This window comes from Zerene cesonia, chromosome 25, assembly GCF_012273895.1.
Source record: "Zerene cesonia ecotype Mississippi chromosome 25, Zerene_cesonia_1.1, whole genome shotgun sequence".
Lineage (NCBI taxonomy): Eukaryota > Metazoa > Arthropoda > Insecta > Lepidoptera > Pieridae > Zerene > Zerene cesonia.
Genome location: NC_052126.1, coordinates 6,052,634 through 6,067,862, shown reverse-complemented (window position 1 = coordinate 6,067,862; position 15,229 = coordinate 6,052,634). Strand labels below are relative to the sequence as shown.

At 33.7% G+C, this 15,229-nt stretch overlaps 1 protein-coding gene across 1 annotated transcript in view; it reads right to left on the bottom strand.

Moving 5' to 3' along the window:
* Positions 1-10,516, bottom strand: part of LOC119836709 (ovochymase-2-like) — a 16,843-nt gene extending 6,327 nt beyond the window's left edge. The window contains exons 1-2 of the mRNA XM_038362136.1: positions 9,638-10,516; positions 2,436-2,580 (exon numbers count right to left, since the gene is read on the bottom strand). Coding sequence (XP_038218064.1) covers positions 2,436-2,580; positions 9,638-10,357 — 865 coding nt within the window. The 5' untranslated portion in view covers positions 10,358-10,516. The remainder of the gene's footprint in view (positions 1-2,435; positions 2,581-9,637) is intronic.
* Positions 10,517-15,229: the final 4,713 nt, after the last annotated feature.

Genomic DNA, 15,229 nt, shown 5'->3' with positions numbered 1-15,229 from the left:
TACGGCCATGTCCAAGCGCAACTCGTGAGTCATGCACTTGCGTTCGTTAATATCTAAGAGGGTACTCCGACATATATAAACTCATTGAAACAAAACCCAAAAGCGCATAATAACTTCTATAAGGTGAATGGCTGTACGAGACTATTCCACTTAGCCCCAGTGTAGCGAGTTATATTGGAAAGAAAATTTAACACTGTAATTTTTCGTTGAGTTGAGACACTAATGCCGTCGACTGCATTCGAAGCGAGGTTATAATCAAATTACCACCCGTTTCTGAGGTTAACGCACTGTGCGGGCGGATAAACACTTTTTATTTCCGTTTATATTTTTTCTGCGTCGTCAAATATATTTGGAAACGATTGTTCAATTGATCGTAAATGCGATGCACAAAAAACGATTATTTATTATCATTATTATGTGTTTGGAGAGCCAAATATCTTGATTTTTTCGTATAATTTGGCGTCGTGGTTAAATTTAAAAAATTAGACGATTTAATTATAAATAAATAAACATCTGAATCGACTGTATTTTTTTACTCGATGACTCCGTGGGTTACCAACCGATGGGCGTGGTTCTTTTGTGTTTGATAGAAATTTTCATTACAGAATCTAGAGCGAACCCCTTCCATAGTAAATCGCTTAACCAAGAATAAATTCGGCTATATCACCTCGCGCAGCAGGTAAACTTTCTTATTCTTGCCAGCGGAAAAAATAAAAAATGCTCCTCCCGGCGTCGCTTTATTTTTCCGGGGTGACATTTTCATTTTTTAAAAGTACTTGAAAGGGCGGAAGCATTTTTCCCGCGCATTTGTCTTGTTTGAAACACACTTGTGACGTATACATTGTTTATGAAGGGGAGTTAAATCGCTATGTTTTTTAGCATCTGTTCTTTATTGAAATCCTACTAATATTATAAATGCGAAAGTTTTGTAAGGATGTGTGTGTGTTTGTTGCTCTTTCACGCAAAAACTACTGAACCGATTGCAATGATATTTGGTACGTAGACAGCTGGATAACTGTCAACCAGACCGAGATATTTTTTTTGTGCGTCCCCACCGGAAATTTAACCCTGGACTCCCCGGTTCTACACTCACACGTTAACTACTGTACCAAGGAGGCGGTCATAGTGACGTACAATTTATTATCAACTTCCAAAATACAAATTCATTTGATTGAAAACATCAATTGTAGCTTCCGAAGTCAAATCGTTGATGTAATTATGGAAACAAGCAGGAACATGAAAAATTCCTTCATTTCCTTTAATGTACCGACTTAGTTCCTTCCGCCGGCTTGGCTCGCCCGCCCTAATGAAAAATTAACAGCTACCGCCGTTGGATGACTTATTTTGAAATCGGACGAAATGGTATGAAATGTCGAATGACTAGGATCGTCAGGATTCAATCATTTCCTTGCATATACTCTGTATAAGAGCAAGTGAGATTTATTTGATTCTATCATAAAACGTGTATTTTAGTGTTTTTGAAATGTATTTATTTGGATGTGTATAAAATGTCACTAAAACCTGGTAATTGTAAGAAATGAAGATCGTTCAATATACAGTTTCATTATAACATCACTAGCTCAATAATTACACAGCTTGGCAATAAAACTGCGATATATATAACAAATATATTATCACACTAATATTATAAATGTGAAAGGTTGTTTGTTTGGATGCTTGTCCGTGAATCACGTTGAAACTAATGAACAGATTTTGATGAAAAATGGTATACAGATAGGATATGAGCCGACTTGGGTGATAGGATACTTGAGAATTTTTTTCTATTCTTTCAAAATTTCTCATTTATAAAGCATTTCAATGCTATAAAACTAAAAATTAAATGATAGGATACTTTTTATCCTGAATCAATGCAATGGATAAAACAGGAATCTACATCCTGGCGTAGCCGGGATAAGCGTCTAGCAACATATAGTATTACATTCAAACATTTCGACTAACATACAAACGGACAGTAACACAATTGGTAAACTAAACAACAGTTATATTTACCATTCCAAGTTGATACGGCTAATAAATTATTGTCGATTTTAATGGCAAGTTAAATTTGTTGATTGCGATGTACAAACGCAATTGATTGGTAGACGAAAATCGAATTTATTGCGTATTAAATAAAGTACTTAATTGGTAAACATATTGTTTAAATGATGATATAGAATAGATTTCTTTTAAGTATCAATAAAAAGTTGAAGAGATGTTTGTTTGAAAATCATTTCTATTAATTAATAAAGTAAAGATAATAAAAAATACCACAGTTGATATTTAATTGTTATTTCATCAAGGGGTGAAACGACACTTCATTCTTCGTATTTTGTCTGTCTGTCTGTCCGACTGTATCTCGTGAACCGTGATAACGAATAACACTTTCGCATTTACAATATTAGTAAGTAAAAACAAATAAATATGTCAAAAAATACCTGTTATTATAACGTTCGGAGAGAGTATAGCGCCATCACAATAGTACTGGAACTGATCCGCGCCATTTTTAACAAAGATGGCGGCTATCCAGGAGTACACGGTTGTGACGTCATCACTCGTTCCGCCTGGACAGGAGTCTGAGTGCTGGAAATTGATTAATTTAATTATTTAAGGTATTTATTGTTCAACTAGCAATTTTCCCCAGCTCCACTCGCTACGGTTCTTTTTCTTCATAAAAACCTTTGTGCCTCAACAAAAAAGTAGAAAAATTTAGCCGAATTGGTCGAGCAGTTCTCGCGTTTTACTTAATATTTGTTCATATAGATTAAATGAAACGACAGACATCCTGTCTTCACGAACTTAAGTTAATCTTGTAAAATACTAGTTAATCTTGGGTCACTGTCAAAAAACGTCCCCAACAAAAGTCCACACAGGATGGGGTGTTGGTGTTTTGTAAATGCAACTTTAACTCATCTGAATAAAGTTGAATTCCTTTTGTGTGTGGCCAGCTAGTTTATGACATAAAATATATGGGTTTTTTGTGCGTTTTGTAACTTTGTAAAATAAACCTTGAAATAAAAGTCATAAGCTTTACTTTGCATTAACGTTTGTTTTTCGACTATAATTTTAACAAATATATTTGAGGACAGTTTTAACTTCGGTTTATATACGACTGTGTAACTTCATATATACATTTTTTTTAATTTTTCGTGGTAATTTTATAAGCTTTTCTTTTCTGAGATCCTTGCAATATAGAACACAGTAAAAAAAAAAATAGTGAAAAGAATTCAAAATTTTTCGCGCGCGAAGTCACAAGTCACAACCACAGAGTAATAAAATATGTTAGAACGACCTTGAGGAGGGGAAAGCGCTCGTCTATATTAATATTATAAAACTCAAGAGCTTGTCTGTTTGTTTGAACGCACTTATCTCAGGAATTGCTAGTCCGATTTAAAAATTCTTTCAGCGCCACGAGTCCATTTATTGAGGAAGGCTTTAGGTTATATATGTACCACGCGTGAAGCCGGGGCGGACCGCTAGTATATCTTAATAACGAAGATAATCTACGTGACTAGCTAGGTTATATTAGTCTTTTTACATTATATAAAATATGTATTGTGCTAGTATTTGATAACGCTCATAAGTCCCCGTTACATGCAAGAGAAATAAATTGCACGCTAGGCACAGTTTTTTTTAAATCATTTATTTAGAGGACTTTTAAACTTATAAATATAGATGTCAGCCCCATTGAAACAAAAAAAAATCCTTATAAAATAAGTATAAACTTGATTAAAATAAAAAAATTAAAGAGATTAAAACAAAACAAATCTTTCACTGCTAATCCTACTATCCTACTAATATTATAAATGCGAAAGTTTGTAAGGATGTGTGTGTGTTTGTTACTCTATCACGCAAAAACTACTGAACCGATTGCAATGAAATTTGGTACGTAGAGAGCTGGACAACTGGCATAACATATATGCAATTTTTTATCCCGATATTCCCACGGGATACGGACTTACGCTGGTGAAACTGCGGGGCGAAGCTAGTAACAAATAACTTCTTCAGCTCTGCAATAAAAGTATAGAATCATAATACAGGTAAAGCCGAGCATAAAATATAGTTAATCTTATATCTGTTTGTACAATGTAGGGGCGGAACAAAAGTTTTTTTCTTCTAATTACTCTCCGACCTTGAGAGTTCGTGAGACCGACGGTGTTATAGATCAGTCATGTTGAAATAAATGGATGCGGTATTATAATTAACTTACCGCGGTTTCACCCGCGTAAGTCTGTATCCCGTAGGAATATCGGGATAAAAAGTTACCTATATGTTATGCCAGTTGTCCAGCTATCTACGTACCAAATTTCAGTGCGATCGGTTCAGTAGTTTTTGCGTGAAAGAGCAACAAACACACATACATCCTAACAAACTTTCGCATTTATAATATTAGTAGGAAGTAGTATAGGATATATATAGCAGGATATGATACGATTGAGTTTTTATGATATGGTGAATCCCGTTGGTGGCCTCAAGGTACTAGGTACATTTTAGGACGGACGCGTGGGTGAATTGAAGGTTCACCCTGGCTCTAAGGAAGAATAAGGTTCGATTTGAAAAACTCTCTCATTATTAGATAGCCCATTTATTGAGGAAGGCTATAGGCTATATATACACCACGGGCATAGCCGGAGAGGACCGCTTGTGTAAATATACACAATGAAACGCAATTGTTTATGATGATGGTGGTGATCTATATTCTTGCAATGAAATTTGCTACGTAGACAGCTGGACAACTGGAATAACATATAGGCAACTTCTTATCCCGATATTCCTACGGGATACGGACTTACGCGAGTGAAATCGCGAGGCAAAGTTAGTCAGGTATAAAATTGACCTCAATTTTTAAAGTCAGTTATAATAATGCGATATCAAACGCTTCGTGCTCCGCTTGCAGCATCCTTCGTGGATTTGATGGATGGGAAGCCTCGCGTGTTAGCAACTATTAAGCTATGATGGATACAGGTGCTGCACCCCTGTGCCTCAGTGGTTGTGTGTCAGTGGGTTCATTGTGCTCTGAACTACCTCTAGATGAGTGGATGCGGCCAGGGCAAGATCTGGGGTTCAACCCTCGATATTGAAACTCAAAATGGCGTTTATCCCTCTTTATTGTATACTAGCTGTTCGCCCCGGCTTCGCCCGTGGTATATATATAGCCTATGACACTCAGTGAAGTTGCAGCTTTCTAGTGGTGAAAGAGTTTTTGAAATCGGTTCACTGGTTTTTGCGTGAAAACGTTACAAACATACAAAAATGTAAAAGTTTCATCTAATATTAGTGTAGATGAAAAATCCAAAGAAATGATTTCGTGAAAAACTTACGAGAAGGCGAATCCCTAATAAATTAATAAAGACTAACTATTATGACTAAGGGTTATAAAACTTTTTCTTGGATAGTTTTTAGGGCTCCGTTGTTCAGAGTCCGATTCGTACTTGACCGGTTATTATGGGAGTGACATAGGCCGGGGCGAACAGCTAAATGTATAATAAATAAGAAGGTATTTTCCAGCTGTACACTTTATACAGATATTCTTAAACAACCACTAGATGGCGCTGAAATAAAATTTCCCCATAGAGAATATATTTTTCGTTTTGTAACGTACAAAACGATTAAACACTTGACATTAGACCATCCGTCCTTTTCCAGTGTGAATGAAAGTGAAAAATACGATTTATATGAATAAAAAACATTTATAAGCCTTTGAAAACACAGCGGTTTTCCGCAAACTGATACAAAGCACAAACATACCGCCCGATGATGATTTTTTGTGACGATCTAGTGTAAGAGATGGTGTCTAATTTAGGTGGGTATGTAAATAATTTATTTTCATGAGTATTTTTAAAAGGCGTTCCGAAAAATAAAGTTTTGTTGCTCGAGAACTCCGTGGGCGTTTAATTTTAGGACGTATAGAAATATCTTTTACTACCTGCGCCCCGCGGTTTCACCCGCGTAAGTTCGTATCCCGTAGGAATATCGGAATAAAAAGTTGCCTATATGTTATTCCAGTTGTCCAGTTGTCTACGTACCAAATTTCATTGCAGTCGGTTCAGTAGTTTTTGCGTGAAAGAGCAACAAACACAATCACATCCTTACATCCTTTCGCATTTATAATATTAGTAAGAAGTAAGATAAGATTAGTAAGATAAGATGGTATTAGCGCTTATGAATTTAAACAAAACATTGATAACTAACTCTCATACCATCCAACAAACATCCCCTTATGACAGCTCGGACATATATCCGAGAGTAACCTATGTGTTGACCAGTCTGACAGAGCCATTTGCAAGGCTCGTAGGAAAATTGTAGTTTAATTATTTGTTATATATTATTGTGGTTTTGAGGTTAGGAAGATAACAAAGGGAGTACAATAACAGACGTTTAATAAACTTATTTATTTCTGTGCAATTATAACAATATTATGTGGACAAGTTTGTTTCTGTCATATGAATTGTTAATTTACTTCTATACTAATGCTGTAGTCTAAAGAGTTTGTTTAAAGGCTCTAATCTCAGGAAGTACTAAGTCGGTCGATTTTCACAATTGGTTCACAATTTGATAAGTACGTGATCCTTGAGTCAAGTCTATATGTGTGTAAGTCAAAAAAATATCTTTGAACATTTATCACATTGCTATAATATCACGCACTTTCTACATCTGTGATGATGTTTTACACTATTAAATAATTCGCCTAATTATTATAAGCTTAATTTGTATGTTTATTTGTAATCAGCTTCTTGAGATTGGATTTTGACGCACTTTAAATGAATAGATTTAATACGAATTTTATACACTTATCAAGAATCGGTGGCAATACATAAATTTGACGATTGTATCTTATTATCCGGATTGGGATAAATACTCCTACTAATATTATAAATGCGAAAGTTTGTTAAGATGTGTGTTTGTTTGTTGCTCTTTCACGCAAAACTACCTAACCGATTGCAATGAAATTTGGTACATAGACAGCTGGACAACTGGAATAACATATAGGTAACTTCTTAATCCCGATATCCCAACCGGATACGGACTTACGCGGGTAAAACCGCGGGGCGCAGCTAATTGTATAAGGGCAAATGAGACAAATTAACCGATTCTATCATTACACATGTTTCTTTGTTCTTCTTTTTTCACCACAGATAATAATAAATAAGTTTGAACTATATTTGTTATTAATTTTAGCTTTAAAACGCGATTGAGCTATGAAATGAGCTCTCAAAGACGAATACTTATATTTACTGAATACAACCTTCGTGAAGAAGCGAATCTAATGCAACTTTTAACCACAGTGCAGAAGATAAACAAGGATCAGTAATCCGACCTCATAAAATTATATAACGCTGCTTTGAACGTTACGTAACGTAACGGCAGTCGTGCAGAAGTAATCACCTGATTGTTATCGCATCAGATTTAAGCAGAGTCGAGTTTCATCACAATCCTTCTACTGATGTATTTAGATATAACAGACTTTTATCCTACTAATATTATAAATGCGAAAGTTTGTAAGGAAGTGTGTGTGTTTGGTGCTCTTTCACGCAAAAACTATTGTACCAATTGCAATGAAATTTGGTACGTAGGTAGCTGGAATATTATAATGAGGAAACATAAAATTATAATGAGAGACCGATTTCAAAAATTCTTTGTTCGTTAGAAAGTTTCACTGAGTGATATCCTATCCTATCCTACTAGTCCTACTAATATTATAAAACCGAAAGTTTGTGAGGATGGATCTATGTGTATGTTGGTTACTCTTTCACGCCAAAACTGCTCAACCGATTGCAATGAACTTTGGTAAGTTGATAGCTGGACAATTGGAATAGCATATAGGCAACTTTTTATCCCGATATATATACTTACGGGATACAGACTTACGCGGTAGCGGTAGTTTAATTTCATGAATATATAAATAACTTATTGATAAAATGTAAATTATTAAAATTGTTAATTATTAAATATTATAAACTTATATTAAATTATAGAATTTAAATGTCATATGTATGTAGCTGCAATTACATTTTATTGTGTCTAAATGGAACTATTATGTACTGTATCGGGAAGACACAGACTCCTGAAACACAGCGAAAGCAATATTAGGAGTCTGGGTTTCATGTTCTATGTGATTTATAATTTGTTCAATAAATGATTTTTATTATTTTTTATTTTTTTTATTTTTTTTACAGTTTCGCGGGGCGCAGCTAGTAGGCAATATATGGGCGAAGCCGGGGCGAACAGTTAGTATTATATAAACGATATCGAAAATTGTACAGTGTAAACTGTAAGCCAATTAATGTAACAATTAACACGCGTTTTAAATATTTTTGATTTTAAATCTATAATAATAAAGCCAATAGTTTGTGTTTTTTGATCGTGCTAATTACAAAAGCGATTTCAGAAGTTGTAAGTATTTGTACCACGAGTGAAGCTCGGCGGACCGCTAGTGTGAAATCTATACTAATATTATGAAGCTGCAGAGTTTGATTGTTTGTTTGAACGCACTAATCACAGGAACTACTGGTCCGATTTGAAAAATTCTTTCAGTGTTAGATAGCCCATTTATTGAGGGTGGCTATAGGCTATATATGTACCACAGGCGAAGTCGGGATGGTCCGATAGTGTATAATACTTTAATAGAAACAGTCACAAGAAGATACTGATGAAATTTAACCCGATCAAGTAGTATAAGCATACTACAAGTATAATACAAAGTCGCTTCCCGCGTCTGTCCCTGTATGTATGTATGCTTAGATCTTACACATCGGATTTTGATCTAGTTTTTTTTGAAGATATAGTGATTCAAGAGGAAGGTTTATGGTTTGGTATGGTTATAGGTTTAGAAACTATTAGAAATTTTGAAAGAATGGAAAAAATTTGATCACGAGGCGGGATTCGAACCCGAGTTTTTTGCTGAACCATACTAAAAAACGCGGTACAAATAAACAAAGAAAAAAACTTATATAAGCTTATAACTTTAGAGTATTAGTAGATGTGGTTAGAATGACGTAAATGAAACTGTATCAATTACGTTTTAACATCTTACTATCCCACTGATATTAGGATTAAGAAGATTATTATTTTAATTAAAACAGAGAAAATTGTAATGAATAAAAATCAGACTTTCTTTAATTATAAGTATACTTGTGGTTGTTATTAGGCACTTATGTGCTTTGTATAAATTAATATAAAGGTATATTATTGCCTTTTCGAATAATTATTTTGAACAAAAATTCTGAATCATCTTCAAATTGTCCGAACTGAAATAAATTTAAATGTGACCACATGGGAGGCATAAATTTTAAAAAATCGGTTTATCCAGTAAAAAGTTATGATTGAACAAACCAATAAAAAATGCAGTCGACTTGATAACCTCCTCGTCTTAAATTTAAAACGATCATTGATTTTTAATAACAGTAAAGAATCCTTAATAACAATAAAGTATGTATGTATACATATTGTTGTTTATTTGAATTAAAAAGTTGTTCATTTATTTAATTTGAATGCAGGAAACATATGTAATATTAAAAGTTGCAAATCAAATTTAAATATTGTTTTATGCCAACATTCTACATTCGGGAATTTTTATTGTTTATACAAAAGAATTTTAATTACTATAATGAAATCGTAATTAACAAACGAAATTACTTACGTAATATGTTTTATTTCTATTGTCGGAGGCGTGTGATTTTATTTTAACATTGTCTACTGTGTCTTTAATCTGGGCTTCTGTAGTGTATCCGATGTCTTCGTTAGTCGTATCTTTATACAATTCAATATAATCTATGTTTGAATAGTCTGTAGAATTATCGTCAATGTTATAATCTTCATCTGGGATTTCATTTTCTTCTATGTTTTTATCTGAATGCGTAATTCGTTCTGTTGTGGAACTGTTATTGTTTTTAATAGGTATATTTTCCGTTGCTACCGAATTTTCATCTGTGTGAGTTGATTCTGTACTGTCAACATTTTTTATTATTTGTGACTCCTTATCTATATAAGAATCTGCAAGATCTGTATACGTTTCATCGAAAATTTCATCTTGCAAGTCGAAGTTAGGTCCATCATTGATCACGAACGTTTTAACAAATATTTTCGTACCGTTCTTATTAGTTAGCGAGTGATATTCTGCATCTAAATCCAATGAGCCGTTTATTTCATCGTGTAGAAATCCAGACACACCAGACAGTATTTTGTTTATGTTATCTCTTCCAAAATCTACGAAATCCCGTGTATCTTCCTCTACTTCGCTTGGCTCGAAAGAATTAACATTCTTGAAGAAGTTATTAACAAATGAATCTAAGCATGACGCGTAACTGTCGCATTCACAGCTCACCACAGACACAATGCTTATTAAAATTAACAATTTCATATTCACTTTTGAAACGTCAGTGCTTAGTGCATGATATAATGTAAATAACGAACGCGAAGACTGCGCGATCTGAAGAGCGTGTGGTGCTTATTGCAAATGTGTTAAGGTTGAAAGTTATTCATGCGATGACCTCACCTTGGGAGTTTCGTGGTGGTAGTGACTTTGATGAATTGCGTACAATGAGTGGATAATAGGCCATTTGAGGTGTAACCATTGAGCTTACAAGAATTATAGTGAAGGACCGAGCGTAATAGATGAGAATTAGTGGACGGATAGGTATTTATTGCTATTCTAAAGGAATGTACGATACTCGTAATTATGTCCATTGTATATGGGATCAAAGAATGTGCTTTTTTAATGTTTTGAAACGCAAATACGATTAATGTTGTTTCGTTATTTGTGAGTTTGTTTGTAAACTCCAAAACTCACCACCGATTTTGAAAATTCTTACATGAATAATAGGTTACTGACAGTATTTCTGAGTGACCTATATATCTGTTGTGTGTATGTAGTTGTAGATACATTTTTATACCGACGTTCCAAAAAGGATGGAATGAAAGTTTCTCACTTTATAGCGTTTTTTTAATTAGTTTAACGAGTTGAAACTTTGTTTTTATACATAATCAGTGTATGAAGTATTTGAATTTAAAATTTTATTGCCATTTTGAAATAAAAGGTTAAGTGAAGATAAAAAATTACGCAAATTAATGCTCTTATTACGGTAATATGTAATTTTAATTGCATTTTTGCATATTTTATATTAAACATTTACTTTTCTGTATCTCATTAACCGAGATAAAAAGACAATTGACGGACATATTTTTAACTTGTTGCTGTAATCCGTCGTCATCTTGGTTGGACAATAGTAATATGCTGCGTAAAAAGCAGTGGTGGCTCAGTGGTGAGAACCTCGGACATCAAAATCGATACGTCGGTTCGAGACCGGGGCGAGCGTGCAGGAAATAAATTGATTTTTCAATTTATCTGCACATGTGGATAACATCACTACTGCTAAAACGGTGAAGGAAAACATCGTGAGGAAACCTGCATGTCCAAGAATCAAAAGTTCGACGACATGCGACATCTGCCAACCCGGATTATGACCTAAACCCTCATAGGAGGCCTGTGTCCCAGCAGTGAGAACATATATGGGCTGATGATGATGATGATTATGATGAATATGTTGCGACCTATGTCACAACCTCGGATTATCCTCTCCTGAAATAAATATACTATGCTCTCGCGCAATCTACCTTGATATACTGCATTACTTCATGGGGCGGTGCCTAAATATCTCATTTAATAGCCTTAGAAAGAGCCCAGCGAGCTCTGTTCAAAGTATACTTTACTATATTATATACTATATTATATCCTACATCCGACATTTATACGAATTGTGACTACCTGACTATTAGACAACTATTTATCAAAGACTGCATTATGGATCAACATACAAAAATCAATTCTATAAAACCCGTAGGGCGTCAAAGAAATTTTTGTCCTACTAATATGTTCAAATCATATATCATTCGAAAATCCCAGTGCTTCCTCGGACCTATGTTATATAATAAAATAAATAAGTAAAATAATATACATCGCACCACGTACAATGCAAACATAAAATAATCACAAAACTATAATCAAATTGAAAACTTATTCAAAATTTTAGAATAAACCATCACAAATAATATTACGTACAACTTATTAATAACGAAACTAATAACATCAACTTCTAACCTTTATACATCTATTTACATTTAAACAAAAGCGTCGCCATCCAAAATTTATATAAACTACAATCAGAATGAAGAGATAAAGAAAGAATGTTTACTCAACACCACATAATGTTAACGAATCACAGTTAATAAACGAATTCATTTTTTAATATTACAAATTATATTCTTATAATTAAAATGTAGCTCAAGTCCATAACCTGCATTGTTACCTTTTCCGTCATCAGCGATCGGTTATAAGACTCATTATTATTTGCTAATATCAACTTACCTTCATTGTATTATTATATTGTAACCTTATGAACGCTTGTGTTCTTTCGTATTAAAATCGTATGTTAAACTATGAAATAGTCTATATATTTCGCGATATACTGTTTAGATATATTGTATTAAGTTATATTAAATACATAGTCATCGTCTAAGATACGGGCTCGGCCTAGTTTAGACGACTAGTGTCCATAGTTTACACATACAAATTTTTGCTTCAAGAATTCAAGCCACATATGCAACGTCAATGTAAGGTATGGGTAAATACAGATTTTTATTATTTTTTTTATTATTACCTCTTTATTAAATGTAGTATTTAACAATAGATATGGATAATTCCAGCTCTTAATTTCGTAGAATTATGAGCCTGAGTCATGGCTGATCACGCTAGCTGCCTGCGACATATATAATATTGCATTAATTAACGAATACATGATTGCTTAATTAATGACTAATTATATATGTCTCTAGCTATTGCCACCAGCTTCGCCCGCGCGGTCACAATAATTGTTCATGGTACAAAGTTTCATCTCCTATTTTATCGCCGTAACGCAAAACGAAAAACGGAACAAACAAACAAACGAACCGAACCCTTGTAGGATCACTTTGCAGTTCATCTGTCTGTCTGTCAAGACCAAAAAAAACAACAAATGTAAATCGTTTACATTCATCTGATTTTTATGAGTTTAAGATATACTTAAGAAATAAACAATATTGTTAAAATAACATGCATTTCATCTTACAATGTAGGTGGTTCGTTTACTTATTTGAAATAAGTAACCAATTTGTTCTAGTCAATGGGTCACTAGGTCAAAGGGTTAGCAACAAAACGGACTGAATAATTTATTATAACAATGCTTACCATAGCCAGTCGATGCTTCTTGATACCTCCCGCCAATATTTCTACGTCTTCTGAGTCAACCGTCGTCAACTTTCCTTCGTCGAATAAATCGTTCATAACACCAGTACTATTTTCGACATCAAAGAAATAATTGACTATCACTTTACTCGGCAGTTCAATATAATCATTTTCGATCTCAACCGTCCTACGCTTCCTCACCTCAACGTCATCCAAACTGAAATAATCTTGGTCATATTCGACCGTGGTGTCTTCAACGAATTCAGTGGTCGTATAAAACTCAGTCGTATCATCCAAGTACGTCAAATTCAATTCTGTTATCGTATGTATCCGTTTTATTGTTATATTTGCGTTTATATAATTGTAAATATCCGGCCAGTATCTTATACTGTAGAGAAAGGTGGATAATATGAATATAACAACAGCCAGAATAAGCAAAATTAGAATTTGTATTATAAATTTCGTTGATGTTATATTGATCTTCATTTTGTACGGACACTAGTTGCTAATTTGGACTTGAAGTGAACACTGAGCGGATTTCTATAAGCCATTACATCTTCCTAATATAAGGCGATAGTAATAATGCTGACAATAGTTTGTTTGTTACCGTTTTGGGCACTAGATATCGTTTTATTGGTTATATGCGTGATTATTTTGTCGTATTCATTGTGCTATGGATAGTACAAGGATCTGATTATATTTAGATAGATATATGACATGATTGATTATATATGTGATAGATCAAATGTTTACTATTGTATCATTGTATTTTAGTTATATGATAATGAATAAAACAGTATAAGAGCTACACGAGACACTAACTAATATTATACAGCGGAAAGATTCGAAGGTTTGTAATTTTATTTTGAAATGACAGCAACAAACGAATTCAAAGCCAAATAATTCCCTGTATAAACGACTTTGAAAAGTCTTTATAAATGGTATGTTATGAGTTAGACATACAACATATAGTATACAATTTTGTATATCTCATAATATATTATTTATAATTTATCAACGTTCGTAAAATACGAAAGAAGATCTCAATTAATTTAACTGATTTTATTTGAAAACATTACTCCCCTTCTCACAGTCAGTTAAACATTATTGTATTACCTAAATTTATTGAAAAATTAGTTCGACCAATGCGTTTTTAAAACGTTTCATAAAAAATATAGTGTTTATTTATTAATGCATTTATTTATTCAATTGAGGTTATTTCAATCCAACCGGTAAAAAAATGAGGAGGCTATCAATTCCCCTGCATGATTTTATTTATTTATTTATTTATTTTTATTTAATTTCGAGCAACTCAGACTCATTTTGTTAGTAACAATTAATTCTTAAAAACTATGTTAGTATATTATGTCTTATATAAAATAAAATAATTGTGACTACTAGGTATGCCAGCCACTACTACAATGCTATAATGGAAGCAGATAGTTTGCAGCAGTGGTTGACATACCAGCAGTCAAGCCGGCTCGCTATACAGCGCATGATCTCATTGGGGCTGGCCATTGGCTCATTTTATGAATCTTTTCGTTTTGATAGCTGGTGCCGCTCATGTGGTCGCATTTTAATTTGGTCTAACTAAACAAGCAGAAAAACAAAGTCTTCATAATAAAGTATAGATTATTTTACAAGGGTTTGACTGACTGATCTGTTAACGCACAGCCCAAACTACTGAACCGATCGGGCTGAAATTTGGCATTCAGATAGACGTTATGACGTAGGCTAAGAAAGGATTTTAATAAATTCTACCGCCAAGGGGATAAAATAGGGGATGAAAGTTTGTACCATGGAAATTTATGAAGACCACGCGGGCGAAGCTGAAAGCAACAGCTACCCCTATCCTACTAATCCTACTAATATTATAAATGCGAAAGTTTGTGTATGTGTTTGTTGCTCTTTCACGCAAAAACAACTGAACCGATTGCAATGAAATTTCGTACGTAGATAGCTGGACAACTGGAATAACATATAGGCAACTTTTTATCCCGATATTCCTACGGG